This window comes from Pteropus vampyrus, unplaced genomic scaffold, assembly GCF_000151845.1.
Source record: "Pteropus vampyrus isolate Shadow unplaced genomic scaffold, Pvam_2.0 Scaffold68, whole genome shotgun sequence".
Taxonomy (NCBI): domain Eukaryota; kingdom Metazoa; phylum Chordata; class Mammalia; order Chiroptera; family Pteropodidae; genus Pteropus; species Pteropus vampyrus.
Genome location: NW_011888849.1, coordinates 2490618 through 2513338, shown reverse-complemented (window position 1 = coordinate 2513338; position 22721 = coordinate 2490618). Strand labels below are relative to the sequence as shown.

The following is a 22721-nucleotide window of genomic DNA, read 5'->3' as shown; positions in this document are numbered from 1 at the left end:
CCACATGCAATTTTATTTCCTTACTTTTAAGCGTGACTCATTATTTTCTGGTTTTCACGAAGTTGCTAGAGTTTAGAGAACTTTTACTCTCATATAGTGTTAATGTTGGCATATGTTATATTTCTCTATAGGAAAAGATAGAAGGGGAAGAGATTCAATCCACTGACAGCTCCTCATCTGTTCCAATGCAAAGAACTTTTTCTATAATTTTTAGTATATTTACTCATCCCCAACAAGTAGAGGGATGATTTAATGAAATGCCTGACAGCCAAAGAGTCTGTTAACAGTATCGCTAATTGTGTCAGGATAGTTTAGTTTTTAAATAACAGTAATAGAAGCAGTGTGCTTGATTAGGAATTGCATCCTGAGTAAGTCCCTTTATCTTTGCTTATATTTTTGGGGCAGGATGAAGAAAATGAAATTATCTAGTTTGTTCCTTTAAAAATAAAGTGTCTGAAAAACATTTTGAGATCCATATACGTCACCATAAATCATCAGAAAAATCAATATAATTTAGCTAATAATTTGTCTAATACAATTAGAATTATACTCATTTTAGACTTAAAGTTCAAAACTCCAGTCTCTGTCTAGCTAAACACAGAATTCTTTAAAACCTGTTCTTCCCTCTTTCCACCCTTTAAATTAAATCCTATCAATTTGCTTTTAATGGCTAGAGAACCAAAATATTCATAGGGATACGTGATAAACATTTAATTATGCTTTGTTGAATTAGTAAATCATAGCCACAGTTCCTGTGGCCTTCTTAAGGATTTGGGGGTGGTTTGGTTCCTGCAACACTAGAGCAAAAGTGAGCATTGATAAATACAACCCTTTTTTGAAGTTCCGTGCAAGGTAACAAGATGGTCCTATAATAATGCAAGTTACCAACCAAGCAGAGAGGCCAGAGAGCCCTGGGAGACATAGGCTGGTGGCATGGTCCTAATTGTGCTGTCACCTTAGCTATAGGCAATTAACAGATATTCTCATATGCCTCTAAGGCTCCATAAATCACATATTCACATTCATTCATTTACCCTCTTCAAATACAAGTTAATGAGGGAAAAATAACTCCTTCAAATCTTGGAAAGGTGAAAGGATTATGAGAGACGAATCCATAAGGCAAAAAGTGCTATGAGGCACTGTGCAGTTTCCAGTTTCTTCTCATTCGATAAGAGTGTCTAAAATCTCAAAGGTTGCACAGAGATATGGACTAAGAAGATATACATTGCATTTCAAAATCATGTGTATGAACTTTAGGTAAAGGTATGTGGGACAAGATAAACAGTGCTTCATGGTACTTATATCTGAATTACTAAACATAAGATAGACCAGTGATTTTAATAAAAATACTGTTTTTAATGAACAATTCTATTTTGTTATAACTATTTGAATCTTTCTTCAAATTTAAAAAAACATGCAAAACACTTATGAATTCAAAATTACTTACATTAATAGGTCTGTAACTATTCTTTTTAAAGTTGGATGTGCTGTGCAATGGTGAAATTATGGGGAAGGATCATACTATGGAATTCATCTACATGACAAGATGGCGACTAAGAGGCGAAAACGTAAATTGCTTTTATATTTACCTATGTGTATATTTAGTTATATGTTATTCAAATTTAACAGTATTACTTAGAACTAAAAGAACTAGCTTGGGAAAGAGAAGAAACTGGTCTTCTTATTGTTTCTCCCAGCTACTCCATGATAATTGATCACAAGTACAAGACCAAGGTCTGTGTTAAATGTGGTTTTGTTATATTTAAGGTGAGTTAAAACTCCATCTAAATATGTTCAGAGCTCTACTAACCTCAAGACAGAGAAGATGGCACTCACAGTTTTTTTAAATGCCAATAAAAGAACTTTTTAATTATATGAAATGGGAGTGGGGAGACTAAGTTCTGTCCTGACTAGTACATTTAATGGTTAAGACATTTTTTGGTTACAGTAGAAGGGACAGATAGAGTAGAATTTAAATAATTTTTTTTTCAGGTACCTATTTTACTTTGAAAGTATAAAACTGGACTGAAGGGTTGAATGAGTTTACTGTGGTTTCTGATGCCAAATTATTTTTGCCTTAGGCCCTAGGCAATATAAAAAAAATGATTAAAAGGAGAATTTTATATTTCGAACTGTATCTTCGATTAGACTTAATTAGAAGGTTCAAATATATCTTATATGAGTTATATGTAACATTGATATCAAGGAAATTTCAGAGGCTAAGGATTATAAGGCTGATATATAGCAGTAAGGAATATAGTAGTAACACTATCAGAAATTCTCTTCATAATCTGATTACATGAATTATATTAAGATTGACTGGAAGGTTGGACTAAGTGGCCTCCAGGGTCATTTTAAACATTAAGATTTTGTGGTATTAGGGGACTTATATTGCATGTAAACATCTATGGATGAAATCTCAAAATCTTTTTTTGGGTGTGCCATTCAGTGGGTAGGATATTGGCTATTTTTCAGAGGAAGTATCTTGATGTAACAATAAACAAAGCACCTAGTTTCTTCGTTTTTTTCTACTTGAATTCCACTTGGATAAAGCCTTACTCATGAATCTGAACTCTTGTGAACAGGAAGAAAAAATTATGTTCTAGTACCAGTCACTAACTAGTTACGTTCCCTTGAAGAACTCATTAAACCTCCCTAGGGCTTTTAAAAAATAACGTAATTGTCTTTGTATTTGGTAAATTACTACTTACCTTTTTGTGACATTTTCTATTTTTTTAAATGGTTGTGCATATATCACCCTCATTTAATCCCTCCAACCAAAATGTTTCAGATACCAGGTACAGAGATTGTCAATTCTCTGTTACCCAGCACTGTTGGGGTCTAGTATTGTGATATTACACATAATATTAACATCGTATTGATATAATTTGTGTTCCTTGATAGTTCTTTGGGCATTTTAGTATGAACTTGAAATCATTATGAATAGGTTTGCCTGAAGGTTGAAGAGATGTAGTCATCTGCAAGACCTCTGCTAGCTCTCACTTGTCCTTCACAAGATCAGTTTCCTCCCCAAAGGTTACCCACATGGCCAGTTATTTTAATGTCAAAACATTAAGAGTGAATTCATAGACATTGTTATTAATTGACCTTCAGTTAGGTCAGTCTTTACTACAATTATGTTTCTGATTATACGTTCCTTAATAGTTTAAATTCCTTAGTTTGAGGCATAAAAGTCGGTTCGAAAATTGGTTGTGTCATATGATTTTTCATTCAGGTAAAAACTAAACAATAGAAAAATTACCACATTTTATAGTTAGTGCAACAGTAATCTATTAGCCTATTTCATTTTTTTCAGCATAACAAACATGGGTTTTGTTTGTTCCCCTCCTCCAACCTGTTTCTCACCCAGTCTTCACAATCTCAATAGTTCCAAGATTAGTAGTTCCATTTTTCTGATTCCTCAGAACAAAATCTATGAAGTCAGTCCTGATATGTTTTTCTTTTATCTGTCCTTAGCATTCTGTGACATCTATACTATACATACACTATATACCACATAAAATACCATAATTAGAATCCTGTTATGTCTTACCACCTCTACTTCTACCGCTCTGATCCAGGCCACTGTCACTGTTCTCCAGAATGTCTCAGAGTCTCCTACCTGCGCTCGATGCTTCTGCTCCTGCCCGCCCCCATCTTTGCCCAGCACAGCAGCCAGAGTGATCTTAAAACAAGTTAGAACATGTCACTTCTCCACTTTAAGCTCTCTAGTAACACCTAATATCATTTAGATAAAAGTTAAAGTCCTTCCAGGGACCTATAGATACAGACCCCACATGATTTTCCCCAGACACTTCTCTGACCTTACCCCTTCCTCTCTCCCTCTGGCCCACTCCACTCTGGCCTCACTGGCTGTGTTTTCTCTAACACAGCAGGCTTACTCTGGCCTCCCCAAATATCCACCTGACTTGCTCCCTTTACCCCCATTGCTCAAACAGTTTTGCTTCTATATCACCCTCTCCCACTCCAACTGTTTTCCATAGCATTTCATACTGCTATCTGACATACTGTGCCTTTTGTTTATTGTTTGTACCCCAATTGAAATGTAATCTGAGGGCAGGGATTATATCTGTTCTCTGCTGAGTTTCAGCACCAAGATCAGTGCCTAGTGCAGATAATAAATATTTGAAGACTAAATTGAATGAAAACTCTTGTCTTTTATAAGGTAATAGTTATGCAAAATATATCCTAAAGATCATTTTATTTGAACCTCAATTTCCCAATTGTTTTAAGCAAATTTTAAATTTCTGCACTTGTTCCAATTATGAGTTAAAATAGTAATTGATGAATTTTGACAATTGGAGTGAATGGACAAATTAGCAATAAAACAATCATTTCTTGATTAGGCCCGTACTAGCATTTGTTGCAGTCACATACCTTCCCATCTCTTCCTTCCATTGCCAGCAAGATGCCAGGATGTCTGAAAAGCTCACATCACCTCCTGGCATTGCTAACTGGTTGTGCTTAGGGCTGGGATCAGCTTATTTCCTAAACTAATATCTACCTTGTGATTCTTTTGCTTGCTTCTAGTACATTTTTATATTAAACATTTTAATACACCTAGGATTTGTTTATTTACGTACACACTCCTACAACTAGGCTAAGACTCTAAATCTTTTTTTTTTTTGCCAGAAATACAATTTACTGAATAATCTATACTTTACTTCATTGTTTTGAGATGTCACCATTAGCTATGCATATGTATCTCTATGTACACACACACACACACACACGTTCATGGACATTGTATTTTGTTCTTCTGAGCGAGTTTTTTCCCTACTCCAGCAATACACATTATATAGCTTTTATAAAAATTTGATAACATATCAACACTATCTAAAACCCCTCAATTGTCCATTTTCTTTGGGATAAATTCGAATGAAGTCCAAACTAACTTATAAGACAAATAATTGGGCCTTCTAGTTTGCTTTATGATGTGTATTAACATCTGTTAGGGAAAAGCTGTTTCTTATTCTTTCCAAAATTGTGTTGGTTGGTTTTACCCATTTGTTTTTTCAAATGAGTTTGAGACTAGGACTGATTGGCATTGTATTAAATTTCTAGGTTGCTTTGGCACCTTTGCAGTTTTTTATTCTGTTCAGTGCTGTGAGCCATCTCCTCATGTTCTGCGTTCTTCTGGGTCTCTGAGTAAAGTCTGTGTTTTTTCTTCCCTCCACATGTTGGATACCGCCTCTGCCCCTCTGGGTCTTTTGCCTCATGCAAAGCCACTGTATCAGCCACCTCTTCACCTTCTGTTTGTAGACTCTTAGGAATAATCTCTGGGAAATCGATTTTGCCTCCATTTCTTAAGAGCAGGGATAGGGCTCCCTGTACCAAACAGCATCTGTACCACTCATTTCCTTTAGCCTGAGGCAATTCCACTTCAGGCTCAGCTTATTTGCTATGGTCTCTGCTCTTTCTGGATCCTTATCTTCATTGTGACACATTTTTGAAAGATTTTTATCTTTAGGAATCAAATATGTGGTCAGACTTAGCTGACTCTCAGAAATGTTTCAGTTCATAATGGTATTGCTGCCTCCAGATTGTTAAACTCAAGACTGTCATCCTCAAGATTGGCTTATTAATGTTGGTTCATCTTTTGCTTATTAGTAGGAGAAAATGGACTTTTTATTTAAACTGATGCATCTCAAACTTTAATATGAATAAATCACCTGGGGATCTTGGTAAAATAAAGATCCCAACTCAGTAAGTCTGGGGTGGGGCCAAGATTCTCTGCATTTTAAAAAAAATTTTATTATTAGTTTCGAGTATACAGTACATTGGTTAGACATTTATATAGTTTATGAAACGATCCCCCTAATTGTTCTTTTTCTCCTCTGGCTCTGCATTTTTAACATGCTCCCAGGGGATGCCAGTGCATCTGACCTTTGGACCACACTTTGAGTAATAGGATTTTAGAAGATGTGATCCACGACCACTGGCTTGCCCTGTGGCTTCCACATCCCTAAATTTGGGGTACAGAATTACAGAATTAGATCTCAGTGTGGAAGGAACTTAGTTGTCTAGACTAACCAGCAATCTAATACATGAACTCTGTTTATATTATCCATGCAGTGTTCATCACATTTTTTGAAACAAATGGAATCATGTATTGTTCTGCAACATTTTTTCTCATTTGCTAATATGTCTTATGGGGAATCAGTAAAGTTTGTGTGGCTGTACCATAATTTGATTAATACTTCCCCTTTGGTGGGCATTTAGATTTTTTTCAAGTTTTTTGACATTAAGCAGTGCAATACAATTCCAGTACATGTAATTTTTTGCACATGTGCAAGCATATTCATTGGCTAGGTTCCAAATGTGTATTTATAACAGTATGCATGTTTTAAATTTTGATAGGTACTAACAAATTGTCCTCTAATAAAAAGGTTTTAGCATTTTATTTATAATCATGCCAGTAAGGTATGAATGTACATTTTCTGACGTCCTCAACCAACACTGCATATTATCAGTTTTGTATTTCTTCTGTGAAGTTTCTTTTCATATCCATTGCTTGCCTTTTTTTCCCATGTGATGTTTGTCTTTCTTACTGACTCCTAGCTGCTCTTTATGTATTCTGGATACTAATCTTTTGTTATATATATTGCAGCTATTTCCTCCCAATTGTGTCCTGTTTCCTAATTTTGCCTCAGGTTTTTGATCATTAAAATTTGGATACCTAAACTTATCTTGAAAATTTTTAGTAAGATTTTTTTTTAAATATTAAAATACTTAGCAGAGTGCCTGACACAGTTATTTTATTAATAGCTTATGTATGTTAGCTTTTATTATTATAATTCTCTCCTACACTTATTCTCATCCGAGAGCTTACTGTTCACCTTCAGCTTTCATCATGAGCTCATGGTCTTTCTGCTCATCTTTCTTTGGATATGTTGAGTACCCACTCTCAGTACAGCCTCTTTCCCAGATGAACCTGGTTGGTTTTATCTTCCAGCAACCCCTACCAGCCCATATCTAAAGTTGCGTCACCATGTTTGTCTTGCTTTGCTTTAATTATCAAGCAGTTTTAGGAAAAGCAAATATCTATCTTGACTGATACCAAAGAGATGAATGAGGGGAAAAATTACTTTATGAAATTGCCTCTTTCCACCTTAACTCTTTACTCTTATTAAATGCTATTTGGGACTTGAATAGTTAGGCAAAGTCTGAAAGGCAGAGTTTGGGGACTCTTCAGAGAGAAAGGGAAGGTTGCCAAGGATGGCAGTGCTGAGCATGTCTTAACAGTGTTTGATGAGCCCTGTGCAGAAATTCAAGTACTAACTTCTAGAAAAAGACTTGCTAAAGTCTTTGAGGAAATGGGAAATTTCTAAACTTTTATTTTAAAAGTTGCCAACATATTTGTTTTAATCGTTGCTTACTTAAGTATTCTTTCAAAGCATATCTTTTAAAAAACTGTTCTGGATATTAGATTTATTTTAGTTAATTTATACATCACATATTTTCCTGTATTTTTTTTTCCATTTTGCAGAGGCATGCAGTGTTGAATTCACATATGCATAATTATGTTTAGCATATATTGAGAAATCAAGAGTTTAGGAATGATTTTTTAATATGAATGGTTAAACTGTTAAAAGTGAGTTTGCAAACGAAACTACTCAGTTTTGAAATATGTTCATTCATTGATATACTCATAAACATTTTTTGAGTGGCTGCTGTGTGCCAGTTCTGCTATTAAGACTGAAAATATGAATAAGATGTAGACTCAAGTTGCTCACACTGATGGTATTAAAATAGACAGGGAGACTAAGAATCTAACTTGAGCAATTGAAAGAATATAATCTAAAACAGCTAACGGATTCCTTATAGGTTGAAGCAAGTTTCATGCCCCTCTCAGAGCCCTGAGATCCTTAAACAGTGTTACTTTCAGGAGGTAGCTAAAGAAGAGATGTAGAAGAGATTCATCACAGGAAGTGATGGAAAAAGAGGCTGCCCCTCTTAGATTGAAGAGGCGAGGGTTTTCCCAGGAATTATTAGTATTTGATAAGAAGATGGAAAGAATAGGCCACCACTGTGGTAAAATATTTGCAGATAAACAAAACCCCTATTTAGATACTAAAATTATTTCAAGCTAAATTTTACCAGTCACTAAGTTGTTAATTTTTTTAAAAAACAACTACCATATTTTAGAAAGTGTTTACTTAAAATTAATCATGTTGACTCATGTTTGACGTTAAAATATTTTAAATAATCAGTTTGAAATATGTATCCAGTTGTGGATGCCTCTTATCTGATGAGTTCATCTCCTCCGCAGTTTCGGTGTCTGAACTGCTCAGCTTCGCAAGTCTGCTCTCAGGATGGCCCTTTGTATCAGGTAAGAGGCACTCACGACTGTACATATGACCTTCCCGATGCTGCCACGGTGGGGATTGCTTTCATCCCAAAGTCAATTTCCTAAGACATGTAACTTTGCAAAACTAATACTTTGTTAAACTATAGAACTTCATCTTTTCAAATTATGTCCCCAAAGTTTTCCATTATTTTAGTTTTCTTAAAATATCTAACTTTACTAAACTAAAAATGAAATTATGTTAAAGTCATTATTTTTGAGTCAGAAATTTTTAATAATTACCAGTTTTTCAACCCTTGAAAAATCTCTGCTCCTTACTTAACACTTCTTTGTGCAAGTGTTATTTTTTTTAAACTCAGTCATTCATCCACAAGTGAAAGATAAAACACCAGATGAGGTGAAACCAACAGCAATAGCTACATGTAATTGTGAGCTTGCTTCCTAGGCCCTGCCCTAAGTACTTCGGTTATCTCTTTTAATACAGAAATAATAATGAACTAATTTGATAATTCATTGAGAAAACTTCAGTGTGAATCTGAGGAAAGTTTAATAGTCATACGATTTAAAAATTGGGGAAACTAGAAGAGACTATGGGTAGTTTATAGGAATTACAGTTGAGTACAGAGATGACTTATGATCAACCTTAATCTAAGGATTAAGCATAGCATTTCTTAAAAATCCTCATTGTTCTTTTATTCTAGAAATTAGTCTTATTTGCTAAGAAAGGAGAGTTGTAATTATCATTTAATGAACTTAACTAGTAATCTTCTGATGTTTTGGAGTTGAGATGAATATATGTTCATTATTAAAAGAACCACTTCAAATCACTAATCAAAAACATTAAATTAGCAGTTCATATAGAATTTTTCTCAATTTTTATTGTCAGTGCTATGATATTGAAATCCACACACTATCATTAAAATGCATGCTTTTTAATATACACTGATTAAGTACTGGTTTTTTAGCAATAGGGTAGGCAATTTAACTTCTATAAAGGCCAAGAGAAAGTCATTCAGGGGGAAAAAATTATCCTTCTCCTAACATTATGCAGTTAAGATGAGGGTTGAGTAAATAATGTAACTGAGCTGATGAGATCTGTATATATCTTAAGTATACAGATGTTTTAGCTTCACAGATGATTTGGGGATGATGAATTGTAGTGATGCCCCTGCCTTTAGCTATAACTCAGACCTGTATGCTTTTTGCTTTCACTGTTGGCATTGATGCCTATTTATTTCCTTAGAAATAAAGATGTTCTTAACACTGATGTAAAATATTGGAGAACAACTGGAGTAAAACCAAATTTTCAATAATCCACACAAATTTCCCTTTTTTTCTTAAACACTTCATTATGGATTATACTCCTGTCAGAAAGTTGTAATTAATAGGTTGCACTGTTAGCCAAAATTCAGCTAGAAAATTTCAAGGAAAATTATCATTTTTTTATTATGTGTATAGCTTTATACTATTAAATTGTTATACTATTAAATTTTTAAATTTTGTGAAAATTCCCTAACATGGGCAGTTTTCTAGGAAAATACCAGTGGACCAAAATTTACCCCAAAAGAAAGAAACTTAAATCACTGAGTAATGAAAGACATAAAAAAAATTATTCAAGAATTATTTCCCCAAAGGATACCTAAATAGTTTTATGGTCACAGTCTCTCAAATTTTCAAGGAATAGATCCTTCCCATTCTAAATTGTTTTAAATCATTGAAAAGAAAAATGAATTCTTTCAAATTCATTTTATAAAAGTAACTAATCATGGTAGCAAGAACTGACAGAAAACCCCCAATTAGAAAACGTATCAAATTTCATTTTTAATATATAAAGATGATAAGTAATATACTAAATATACTAAAAGAATAAAGCTAGACAGAATAGTGCTTCTATCAGAAATGCAAGAATGGCTTTATATTGGAGAGAGAAATGATATATTGGAGACATATTATATATAAAAACACATACAAAGTCAAATAGAAATCATAGATGCTGAAAAGGTATTTGATAAAACTTAATGTTAAGTAACACTTTTTCCTATCATCTTCTCATTTTGAAAATTTTCAATACAAAAAGTTGAAGTACAAAGGAATATCCTATACTTTTATGTAGATTTACCAATTAATATTTTGCTACATTTCTGCCCCCATGTTCTCTCCCTCTCTTTTTCCTCTCTCCTAATCTTATTCTCTTTAAAAATATATCTATCGTTTCTTTGTGGAACCGTTTGGAAATAAATTGCAAGTATCATGACAGTAAGCCACTAAATACTTCGGCATGTATTTCCTAAGATCAAAGACGTTCTCATATATAGCCAAAATATCACTTCATGCACAGGAAATTTAAGTATATGAAATATTAGAGATGTCAATTTTCCCCATAATGAATTTATAAAATTTAATGAGATTCTAAACACACGTTTATCAGTTCCTTGTTTAACTTGACAAAGTTATTCTAAAGTTTATCACCAAATAGAACCTAGCACTCCTGGTCAGCCACATTTTTGAAATGGGTAATGAGAGGGCATGTGTGCTGCCTCATACTAAAATGTGTTTTAAAGCTTAATTAAAATAGAATACTAACTTAGACATATGAATAAAAGGAACATCTTAGGAACAGACTGTAGTATGTATGAATCTATAAAGAGAATATTTCAAATTAGTGGAGGAAAAAAGATTCATTTAACAAATATCTATCAAGTACTTAACTGGGCACTTTCTTAGGCCCTGAGGACACAGAAGTGAAAACGAAAAACCTTTTCTCTTACAGTGCTACACTCTAATGATGGTAGCAGACAAAAAAAGTAAATAAACTACAGCGTTAGAAGTAAAAAATAATATTTTAGATAAGAATGCCAAGGGAAGACCTCTTTGAGGTGGTGACTTTTGATCAAAAAGAAGAGAAATAGCCACGTGTATATCTGGGGTAAGGCACTCCAGCTGAGGGAACGCAGTGCAGAGATCCGGAGGAGTGGTCCTGTCTGGTTGGTTGAAGGTTGCAGGGAGGCTAGTGGGGCTGGAGCAAAGCTAGTCACTGGCAGTTGTCAGGGGAAATCGGTGAACTCAGATGTTGGGGGTGGAGTGTGATCTAGTGGGGTGTGTTTTCAATAAACTGTACTGGAACTATTGGTGGGGCGGCAGGATTCAGTCCATATCTCACATCATGTGAATTTCTCATGGCTTAAATTAATAAATATTAAAAATTATACCATCAAAGACAAAGAAGAAAATATAGTTAAATAACAAATCTGAGTGGGGATGGCCTTTCTCATTGTACATGTAAAAGGAAAAAAAAGACAGTTTACTATTAATACTGAAAAGTACATGGCAAATATACTGTAACTAAAGAAATAATAGCAATATATGACAGAAAGGTTTGATGTCCTTAATACATAATAGAATTCATACAAATCTATAAGACAAAGTTTGACTTTCTATAGAAAAATGAACAAAAGACATGATTAGGCAAGTCACAAAAGAAGGAAACAAAACTGGCTAATAAACATACAAAAATAGTTTAGAAGATATGAAAAAAATAAAATACTATTTTATGCTTATTAAATTGCCAAATTAAGAGGGAGGAAAGGATAGCACTCATTACTGATGAGGCTGTTGAATAATGAACACTCATATTTCTTTTGAAAGTGTAAAACTAGAACAACTTTAAGTCCACTTTCTTGCCTGAAAGTATTTATCAGAAAGCCTTTTAAAATTTGTTTGCTGTTTGAGTCAGCAGTTAGTTCTACTTCTAGGAACCAACCGGGGGGTGGAGGGTAAAGTGGGGAGCAGGGACTAGACAGTAAATCATTGGGTCAAAATTAATTTATAATAGCAAAAAAAAAAAAAAAGGAATAAAACAATAGCAAAAAGATTTATTGATAACTTATGGTTCATTTCTATAAAGGCATTATACACAGCCTTTAATAATGATTACATAGGACCATATTAAGTAGTATAGAAATAAATTTATAGAATTTTTAAATGAGCAAAATTATTCATCAAACAATATGTGCATGATTCCAGTTTTTAAAAAAATTAAGTACCTGGACAAAAACCTAGAAGGATATACAATAAAATGATTATGGTGAACATCTTAGGATGGTGGCATTTAAATGACATTCCTTTTTTTCTTGATGCTTTTCTGTATGTTCCACATCTACAGTAAAGCCAAGTTACTTCTATGATAAAGAATACATTTTAAGAAAAATAGTACATCAAAGTTAATTTTATCACTTTCTAACATCAAATTTGAAATATACACTTTGAAAATATTCTTTATTTTAGTACATGATGAGGCTTAGGACTAACAACTCTGTGAAACGTAGTTTCATTCATTCAGTCACTTAACACTAAGAGGAGTGATATGCCATATTTCCTTATAGAAAACAAACTGAAACATGAATAGAACTTAAATTTTATCTTAATTTCTGTTATTATAACACATTAACTAAATTATTAAACTTTATATGTTGTCATAGAACACAGTTACTTGGAGGGGAAAACAAAACCATTTTAGCCAAAAATTGAGAAAATCCAGACCACTTTCAACCAAGTCATTTTTTTCCCTCTCTACCATCATCCTAGTAAAATTGATGGATTTTCCTCTATATGAATGGATTCTAGAACAAGTGACAAATATTTGCAGAAAGTGTGCAGATTCAACAGACTCGAGAATGGAAAGCAAAGCTAGGAGGATTATGATGATGGGCAAGATGTGGGTTGGGTAGAATGGGAAGCAGTAAGGTGAGGGTTGGATGTCTAAGAAGCAGTCTCCAAATCTGGGTGGGAGTATTATAAAATGCAGATTTCTATGCCCCACTCCCAGATACTCTGATTCAGAGGGAACAGAATAAAGCTTAAAATAAAAACAAGCAAACAAAATTTAGACCAAAATCAATTTCAAACAAAGAAACCCTGAAAGACTGCGACTTTTACTCCAACCCTTAGAAAACTGGGAGGTAGCATCACCTAACTTCTTCAGCCAGGAAGAATGAGAGGTAGGAATACTCCTTCCCACCCTCCACTCCCATCCTGAGCTGAATGGCAAGAGTCTCCAACACTGGCTTTTCTCAGTATGTAGCAGCTACGATCAGTACGGAAACAGTCATTCTCAGGGTTACGGAATCTCAATCTATCCCCTTCACATATATGAAAGAAAAACAGTTTTCTGTACTGGATATTTGCATTCACTCACACTGAGATGAAGCGGAAATGGTGGTTATTTCAGCCTTTCTTGGTTTCATGAAAGTAGCTCCTCAAAAATTCATTTTAAAAGGGGGAATCTGCAGGTTTAAGAAAAGGAAAACCATTGGCTCTCGACATCTTGACTTTGGGTTCTATTTGACATGGTGAAAAACTTTTTCCTCTCTAGTACTGCATGTTGACCTTTGGTGCCTTTTCTGCAGAGAGCAACATGAAGGACAGTCTGAACTATTCAGTTATGTCAAAATCAAATCCAAATACATAGTAGTATCAACTGACTATTGAAAGGAGGGAGTAAACCAAAATGTTTTGTGTAACAATTTAGCTACTTGTTTTTCAACATTTTTTTTAAATGCTAAAAAGCAAGTATTAAATTGACTTAAAAAAATACAATTTATGAGAAATACCCCAATTTCATAGATTCATAGCAGGAGGTGTCTTTGTTCATTTGTGACTCAGTGGGCTCTCATAGACAGCAGCTCTATCATCATACAGTCAACGGAATAGTGGTTACCAAAGGGGAAAGGGGATTTGGAGGAAGGTGAATTGAGTAAAGGGGAAATTAGACTTTGAGTAGTAAGCACACAGGAGAGTGTACGATATTGAATTATAATGTTGTACAACTGAAATTTATATGTTACCTCACTAAATTCATTAAAATATATAGCAAGTTTTAATGTCATCTTACTGTTATAATCACTAGTATCAGCAGATATTGGAAATTATAATCCTGCATTCCTAAAATCTTTTGTATATAATCTATATTGTTTTTATATAAACACAGTCTTATTCATCATCTGTTTTTATTTTATAGTCATATCCCATGGTATTGCAGTATCGACCAAGAATTGATTTCGGTTAGACCAAGGGGCCTAGATCCCACTGAGATGAATCCTGCACTATTTGTTTACTCATCAACAGATTGCACAGCGAACAGTGTGTGGACTAGAGGGACACAACCAGATTTTCAGCATGCAAATAAGGCCATTGTCTGTCTCTAAATTGTCAGTTGCATTTATGTTGTTTCTATTAAGAGCAAACCAAGTGCCATTCTGCTACTGAACCATCTGCATAAGTTATTTGTGCTGTCTCACAGTGTACAATATAAGTGCTGGTTGAAATCAGTTAGGTGTGCAGCCATGATTCAGCCTTCTGCATATTTTGCTTGCCTGTTCCAAGATTGTTCTAATGTTTGATTACACTAGTAATATGGCTCAATCTTTGTGGTGTTACAGTTTTCACATACTGTTTTATTAATTCTTGTTTAAGTAGAGTATTGCACAAGAAACTAATAATTATTATATCTCAAAATTATTTTGTATGAGAAATATATTTAGAAAAGTGGTTTTTGAGCCACTGTCCTGTTCTCAGTAAGCTTTTCGTGTGCAAAAAAATAGTTCAGGTCCTTTAGGGGAAGAATTCCAATTACTCAACATTTAGAGCACATTGTAGGCATTTTAAGTCATCTTTCAGTGTAGTCTACCAATTGCACAAGGAGGACACGTTAGCCCTCCAGATTGAAAAAATGTATGTGACTTCTGCTAGAGAACTGAAGTTAGAGTCACAACCATTCGAAATGTTGGCAGCTGATCACATTTACTTCTAACAAAGTTAATGTGTAAGTAAGGTTAATCTTTCATAATGCCTTATGACAAGCGGGTGCTGCTTCATGAAACGTCATTGTGTAACCCATTTTATGGATGCATCATTGTTGCTCACGTTTAATGAGTACTTTTGTTTCTCTTTTTAAGTTGGCCTTAGGTGTGTGACATTATGGCATGCAGAAGATTATGATGATTTTAAATATTAGAATCTTTAGAGCAGATAACATTAACTGTTTTATGGATTTCAAAAGTCTCAAAGCAACTGTAGATTAAAACTGTTAGTTACCTATCACATTTCCAAACCATTTGCATAAAATAGAATAAATACAGTGTAGTAGATAAATATGCTAACCAAAATTAATGGATTGAGGACATTTCATTTTAGATCCCGTAGCAATCAAGGGAAATAGGATTACTGTTCCGTACATAAGTTCATTAAGGTCAGAGCTATGATAATGTCCTTGATTTTGCAGTTTTGTTAAGTCTTCCGTTCATTTTGAGATTAGTTTATAAGTCAGAGAAAGTCTTGTTAAATTATATGAAGAACTTCATTTTAAACATTTTAAAGTTTATAGTTTTCAAAAAATTTTGGAAATTGTTTTACTAATTGCTTTGAAACAAGTTAACCTCTGAAACTTAAGAAAAAGTCTTGAAAGTTAGTAAAAATATTTGTTTTAGAAATCTGACGAGCACAATCTGTGTGTTACACATAGTTTTTATACTGAATACATGGTAGATGTGCTACATTTTCCAGTAAAATGTATCACAAATTAATGCCTTCTGAATCTCAAAATGCTTCTTACAAATAAAACATTGTACAACTCTAAGAAACATATACAAAATACAGCTGAATCTTGATGCATTTCACAATATAAAAGGCTGAAATGTAATTCTTTTACATATCTTTGTTTCAAATCAAAAAGTTTATATTAAAATTTTTTGCTGTATTTGTTTTGACTTTTGTGAAAAAGGTTATGACAATACTTTAATTTCATGGTTAGATTGTGTTTGTGCCAGGAAGGGCTCACAAGCAGAATTTAAAAGACAGATTTTTGTTAACTCTAAAAATTTTTGGAACAGACCATTACATTCAACCAAAAACTGAATTTACTCTTTAGTTACAGAAATTATTTTGTTATGCTATGAAATCCCTAAGAAATTTTAAAATTTATTATAAATTGTTTACATCTAGGTCAGTGATTAGTGTTTTACATATGGAAGTTAATTTTAATAGACTTAATGCAAAGCGCATTGAGAGTGCATTTTAAAAACCACAAATGAGACCTGGATGTTTTTGATTTTCCAGCCAAAATTAACAACCTTAAATGAGTTGTATGTACGTGATCTCTTTAAATTTGGCCTGTTGCTTCATCGTATGTAATTTCACTATTTTCCAAGGAAATATATAGGAAGCAATTAGAATTTAGAATAGTTTTAGTATATTATCATTTTTACTGAAATGTAATGGAATATGTGCCAAAATATGTGAAAACCTTACATAAAGAAGAACATCAGTTGTCATTTGGGGGAAGGTACACATTTTATGATGGTCCTGAGTAATACGGTATTACTATTGGAACCACAGACTTCTTCAACTGACCTCTTTTGATATCTTCAACTATGATTTTCTAAGTATGGGACTACTTTCATATCTAGAAATACACTAAATCCCCAATTATTCCCTAAGTCAGGTTGTGGAATTTGCAAGAAACCAGGTATAGAAAAAATTTACAGACAACTTTTATGGATAGTTTTATAAACTTAGGGTGCTAGTAAAATAAACTCTTTATATAAATGACTTTTAGGAATAATCACCTGAATTTGCAAAATTGGAGAATAAAACTAAGTTTTTTCTTTAATCGGTTGTTCCTTAAGTAACAAACTGAAACAACTTTACTTCCACAAAAGATTTTGTAATGTTTTCTCAACCTTAGACATATTTGTAAAAGGGTCAAGGAACCTTGGGTATAAAGGCCTGTGGTTTATAGACACTTTAACTGTAGTCACATCAGTTAAATTCAAAATATGGCCTTTTCTTTCGATTAACAAAATACTTTTAAGAAGTACAAAAAAGGCTCATTGATGAGGTAATAGTGCATTCAATCTGGGGTGCAAGGCACCTTGGATAATGTCCTTTACCAACTTTAAGTATATTATTTCTTTATTCATTGAAAAAATGTCCCATACTACTAATGCCACATTTTATAAATGTAATGAGTTTGCTCAACTATATTATATACTCTAATGTAATCTAAATTTAAATGATTCTTTAAGAGAAAAAAGATATGTTATATAATATTATAAACTGTTTAGCTTTATTGAAATATTTAAGAGAAAGTGCCTCATTGCAATGTGCATTTCTGTTTTAGATTTGCTGCATAAATTTTGAGTTATCTGTACCTGTCTCTTATGATTTCATATCTAAATAGGCGCTCATAAGTTAGAGTAATCTCTTTTTAAAAGATTTTCCTAAGAAAATACATATCACCAAAGATTTTACTGCTAATTAATAACCATGTTGGAGAGACAGTTTTAACAGTTTGGAGGTTGGCAATTTTTAGACTGCAGTTTAATTTTATGTTAGGCAATAACCTTAAGTAATTGCTAAAATGTCACCAAAGAAAGGTTTTAAACTGAATTTTCATGGTGAGATCTATCAAGTACAGCTATTTCTTGCAATAATCAGAGCACACTTTCTTTCAAATATGTCCCTTGTTTTTCCAGCACCATTTGACAGATCTTAGGAAATCCTCAAAGGTGAGAAAGATATAAATATAACAAATAGCCTCCCTCTGGATAAAAAGTGGGAGAAATCCATACTTTGAAAAGAAGGTTGAAATTGAGATTTTAAATTCTAATTTGAGAAGCTTTTTATTCCATGGAGGCAATATAGACAAAAATTATACTTATTTGGTTCCTGGGTCCTTAGTAACATGAGAAATTATCTCAAAGACAAACTTTGGTAAAAAGTTCTGACATGCTTGTAAAGCAAATAGTACATTCTGTTAGACTCACATATGTAAATGCTTTTTCTGTATTCAAAAGTAAAATTTTCATAAAGGCCTATTTTTTTTTTTTGAAGTAATAGCTCCTTGTCTTGTTTCTCAGTGATTGCTTTATTGTTATTAGAATTTAACCATACAGCCACATTTGGCAAACGTCTCAGATCAAGAGCATATCCATCAAGTTAAGCACTCTCCTTACACCGTTCTCTTTGGGAGTTCACACTGTGTGCCACCTCAGAGGTAAAGCTCACATTATGAAGTCTTTCTGACACGCCGCTCAGTAAACCTCCTTGGACAGGCTTAAAATGGATCCATTCCAGTACATACTCTGGTTTATCTGGTATATCTGAATTTTCCAGCAAGCTAAGCATTACACATTAAGATGTTGGTTGTGGGGGAATTGCAAAAACAAATGAGTTTGCCATAACTTTAATTTTCTGGATTAGAAACAAAAACATGAAATGCTATTATCAAGATATATATGTGTGTGTATATATATATGTGTGTATATATATCCCTACAGTAAGGAACAAAACACGTCTGCCAGGTCTGGCTTATGAAGAATGAAAAATGTTAAATATACTAGAGACTCCAAAACCCTTTGAAAGCACAAAATAACCACTTGACATATATATTCCAGTAAGTATTTTGGTAGAAAAACATCAGCTTGAAAGTTCATTAAAATGTACTTAAATATAGTTTTCATAATTTTCCCTACAATGGCATTTTCCCAATAACTTAAAAGTGGTTCTATTCCTAGTGTAATTTCCACAAATAGTGTGTTTACTTGCTGTTCTTACTATATTTTCAAACAGTTAAAATGCTTGAGCACTTCCTTTTCAGATGAAATTAGATAATTTAATTCTTTTAAATGCTTATTACAATGTGTCTGTATACCTGTTATACCCCCTTTTCTAATATTCCATACTGAGACATTGTTCAGAAATGCTTTTTAATTTTCATCATCCTTAAATCTAGAGTCAATCGAAGCTGATATGTTAAATACTGGGTCTAGTTTTCTTTCGTCTTTCAGAGTTTCGTGGAATGGGAAGCTAATCTAGTACAAATGAAGATTAAATATTTCTGGGCAACATATACTAAATAGATTATTTATCCATAGACTTCACATCAGTCCACTGGAGCAGGAGTTGTACACATTAGAAATGTAATGGGATCAGCCTAATATTGTTTGGGGTCAGTTTTCTTCTGCTGTATTTTTTAGAATGGGGATGGGGCCTAAGTGTCCTTATGAAGCTGTGGTCCACGACAAGAGCCTGTGAGGGGAGCACCAGTGTTCCGCTGCGTTCCTGCATCTGGCAACACAACAGCAAGCACCAGTTTTTAATAGAGTAGCCCTCACGTTAAATACAAGTGTCATAGAATATATTGTACAGTTATGTTGCTAATTTTCCTTTAAAATATAAGATATAAGCTTTTTTTTTTTTTGTCAAAAGTGGTAACATCTTAATACAAATAAAAACCTTTTTGTGGTTGTAAGATTTAGCTTATAAATCATTCAAATTGAAGTGAAAGATTACCAGGTCATTGTTAATGACTTAGTCTATTAAGAATATATGTATTTTTGTAAAGGAAAAGCACTTGTAGATATTTAATCAGTACAAGATATATGTCTGTTTTGCAGAAATAAAATGCTGCTTAGAGATTCTCTTTAAATATTTTTTATTTTTGTGCTCAAATGTATTTTCTGTTGATCTATGGAATGTTCTGTACAAAGCTGTATGGTCGTACTGTTGGGCTAGATACTTTTGTTTTTTTAAAATCTGGACTTAGCCAAGTATATTTGACCATGTTAAAATTAGTATCTTTGTTATTAAAAAATTTGATTGCATAATTTATTGTCTGTCATCCTTAATAGTAGTAATAGATTTCAACCTGTTTAAAAGTATCCATTAAGTACTACCCTAGTAAATTTTATTGAAATTTGTTGAATATTGGAAATCATAAACATTTCCTAAAGTTTCCTGAGCTGCTTAGCTTTAAGATGGCAGACTGCTCCTCAAATAATACTTGAAGTGTACATATGTACACTTTAGAACAATTTCTAAATTGTTTAACAATTGTTAATCAAAACCAAAGAATCTTTTGAATGTAGTTGAGTATCAAAGAAAGGCCCAAGTGAATTGAAAGGCTGCTTCCTTTATCCAATTAGATAACAGCTTTGTTTTAATACCTTTGTGTATACTTGCCTCAGGAATTCTAGTTAGGCGAAAGTAAGACTTTCAAGTCAGCAAAGTTGCAGTGATTCATATCTCTGCCTTACTGTTACTTTGATGCCTGAAGCTTTGTCTTGTCTTAGTGATGCCATGGAGGTGGGTAGAAGCCTCAGGGATGGAAAGTACCATCTTAGTAATGTTTCATTCCTTCCATCTTTTAGCTTCAGCCTCCTCAACATGTTGCAAAATGGGAAAGAGCACGGAAGATTATGCATGAAAACTGCTCAAAAATGTAACACAAAAATGTAACACATTTTTTCACATCACTGGCCAGAACTCACTGGCCTTACCTACCTGAGGGTAAGGCCTCAGGGAATGGAGGACATAGTCAAGCCCCAAGGAAAGGGACAAGCTCTGTGACCTGCTTATCAATCTGCCACACTTGCACTTGAGGAAGGGGGGGTCCATTTCACCCAGTCCTTAAGAGTGTTTTGTCAACACAGTCTCAGTTCTGGTCTTTCCACTAGTTTACAAAGGTCTTGTACTCCGGCTAGGCTAGAGAAGCTGAGAAGCCAGCCTCTGCTTTTTAAATGGCTGGGGAATTTGCAGACAGTATCGTGCTAGAAGCCACATAGAATCCTGCATGACACCCATATCTCTTGCATGGGATTTGTGGTGCCACAATTGCCACCATAACCAAATGGACAATCAATGTACTCCGATTTGCTGTGAGCTGAAATACTGTCAAATAATTTAAATCTTGCTTACCTAGAGCTATGCTAATCACATGGGAGCTCATAAAACTCATTCCCACTGAATGTGCTAATACAGAAAGGATCCAGCATAGGGTTTAGCACAAAGCAAGCATTTTACAAGTGTCTTCCCTCTCTCACACCCATTTAATAATCAGAACTCTGAGAGAGGCATTCTTAGTCCAGTTTTAATGATGTGAAAGTGAATGTAAACAACTTGGAATCACCAGAGATGCATTTGGGTCTTTAACACAGGTCTTTCTCTTAACAAGGGTGATTCTGTGCTCAGGGCCACTGGCTCTCCGGGTCTGAGAGATCTAGAAGGTTGCGCTCAGACCTCCTGGCCCCTCCAGCATAGAGGAGGAACACTTGGAAGCCTGTGTGCACCTAAGATGACACAGCATGTATGTCATTCCTGTGGTCGACACATTGTTTTGAGCACCACTGTATACCAGGCGCTGTGCTAGACTCTGGGGATACAGGTGGTGGTGAACCGACCAGATTCTACCCTTACTCTAATGGAGCTTTCAGAATGGGGACAGACTCGACATTAAACACAAATAAGTAACGAAAGAATGGTAAGTGTTCTGAAGAAAATTGTAAGAGAATGGGAGGTATAGACTTTTCTGAGAAAATGACATTTAAACGGATGCATGAAAGAGAAGCCGGAGCTAGCCAGGCAAAGAGCAGTGGCAAGAATATTCCTGAGAAAAAGTAATTAGAGCTCCCTGTAGCCCAGCCACACGCAGAGAGCCAGGGTGGCCAGGGCGAATGACAGAGTGACAGGAGAGAAGGCAGGGGCGGGGTCACGAAGACACTTTTAGGCCCTCTTTTCAAGCTTGTATTCTGAGCACGACTGGAGAATTTTAACCGAGATAGTAACATAATCTTGTTTATATTTTTAACTTTTCACTCTGGGAGCTTTGTGAAGAATAGATTATAAAGGCGGGTGGGGTGGGTAGGGGTCTATCATAAAAATGGGAACAGGTTAAAAGCCCAGAGCAGTGGTCCAGCTAAGGAAAAACGGAAGGTCCCAGACCACTGTTGCTGGTACTCAAGATGAACATAAGTGACCGTGGAGAAAAGTGGGTTCCTTTGCACAAACCCTCCCTTACCCCAGCCGCACTGTGCCTAAATTCAGTGTAACTTAAGTTTTTAGGTCATGGGTGAAGCTCGAGGTGGAGGTGGGGAATTCAGCTCAACAGAGTGGGAAGGAGCCGTGGAACTGGAGAGAAGCGGCCTCGTCCAACCCCCACCCCTTCCTTAGGAAACCTGGAGCAGGAGCAGCAGGTGGGAGAAAGGATCCTGAAAAGCCTTCTCCAGCAGCCCCACCCAGGGCCCCGTAACCAGGGCCCCCGCAGAAGCTGCAGCCCTGCCCTTCCTGGAGGCCCAGCCTCCAGCTCCAGGGGGGGAGCGCGTGGCCTTCAGGAGCTGCCTGCTCTCCTGTCTCCACGGAGGTCCTGGCTGCCCTTTCCCCACAGCCCTGTCCTGTCACAGGCGCTGGAGGGATGCAGCTCCAATTCCAGTTTGGGTTCCACCCCTGATTACCTGAAAGATGGGTGAATTACAGTCTCTCCTCAATGGAAAATGAGACCCCAATGTAAATGGGACACTAAACTAGCAGAACCCACGAGATGTAAGTAAAATACCTGCCT

General features: G+C 34.8%; 1 protein-coding gene across 4 annotated transcripts in view; it reads left to right on the top strand.

Annotated features, from left to right (window-relative positions):
* PCGF5 (polycomb group ring finger 5) overlaps window positions 1-19992 on the top strand; it is a 62858-nt gene extending 42866 nt beyond the window's left edge. The window contains exons 8-10 of one of the 4 annotated variants that reach the window (XM_011361584.2): window positions 1479-1568; window positions 8294-8353; window positions 19363-19992. In XM_011361584.2, coding sequence (XP_011359886.1) covers window positions 1479-1568; window positions 8294-8353; window positions 19363-19380 — 168 coding nt within the window. In that variant the 3' untranslated portion in view covers window positions 19381-19992. Of the gene's footprint in view, window positions 1-1478; window positions 1569-8293; window positions 8354-14345 lie in introns of all 4 variants that reach the window. The other 3 variants (XM_011361583.2, XM_011361586.2, XM_011361585.2) reach the window with 3 other exon arrangements.
* The last annotated feature ends 2729 nt before the right edge of the window (window positions 19993-22721 follow it).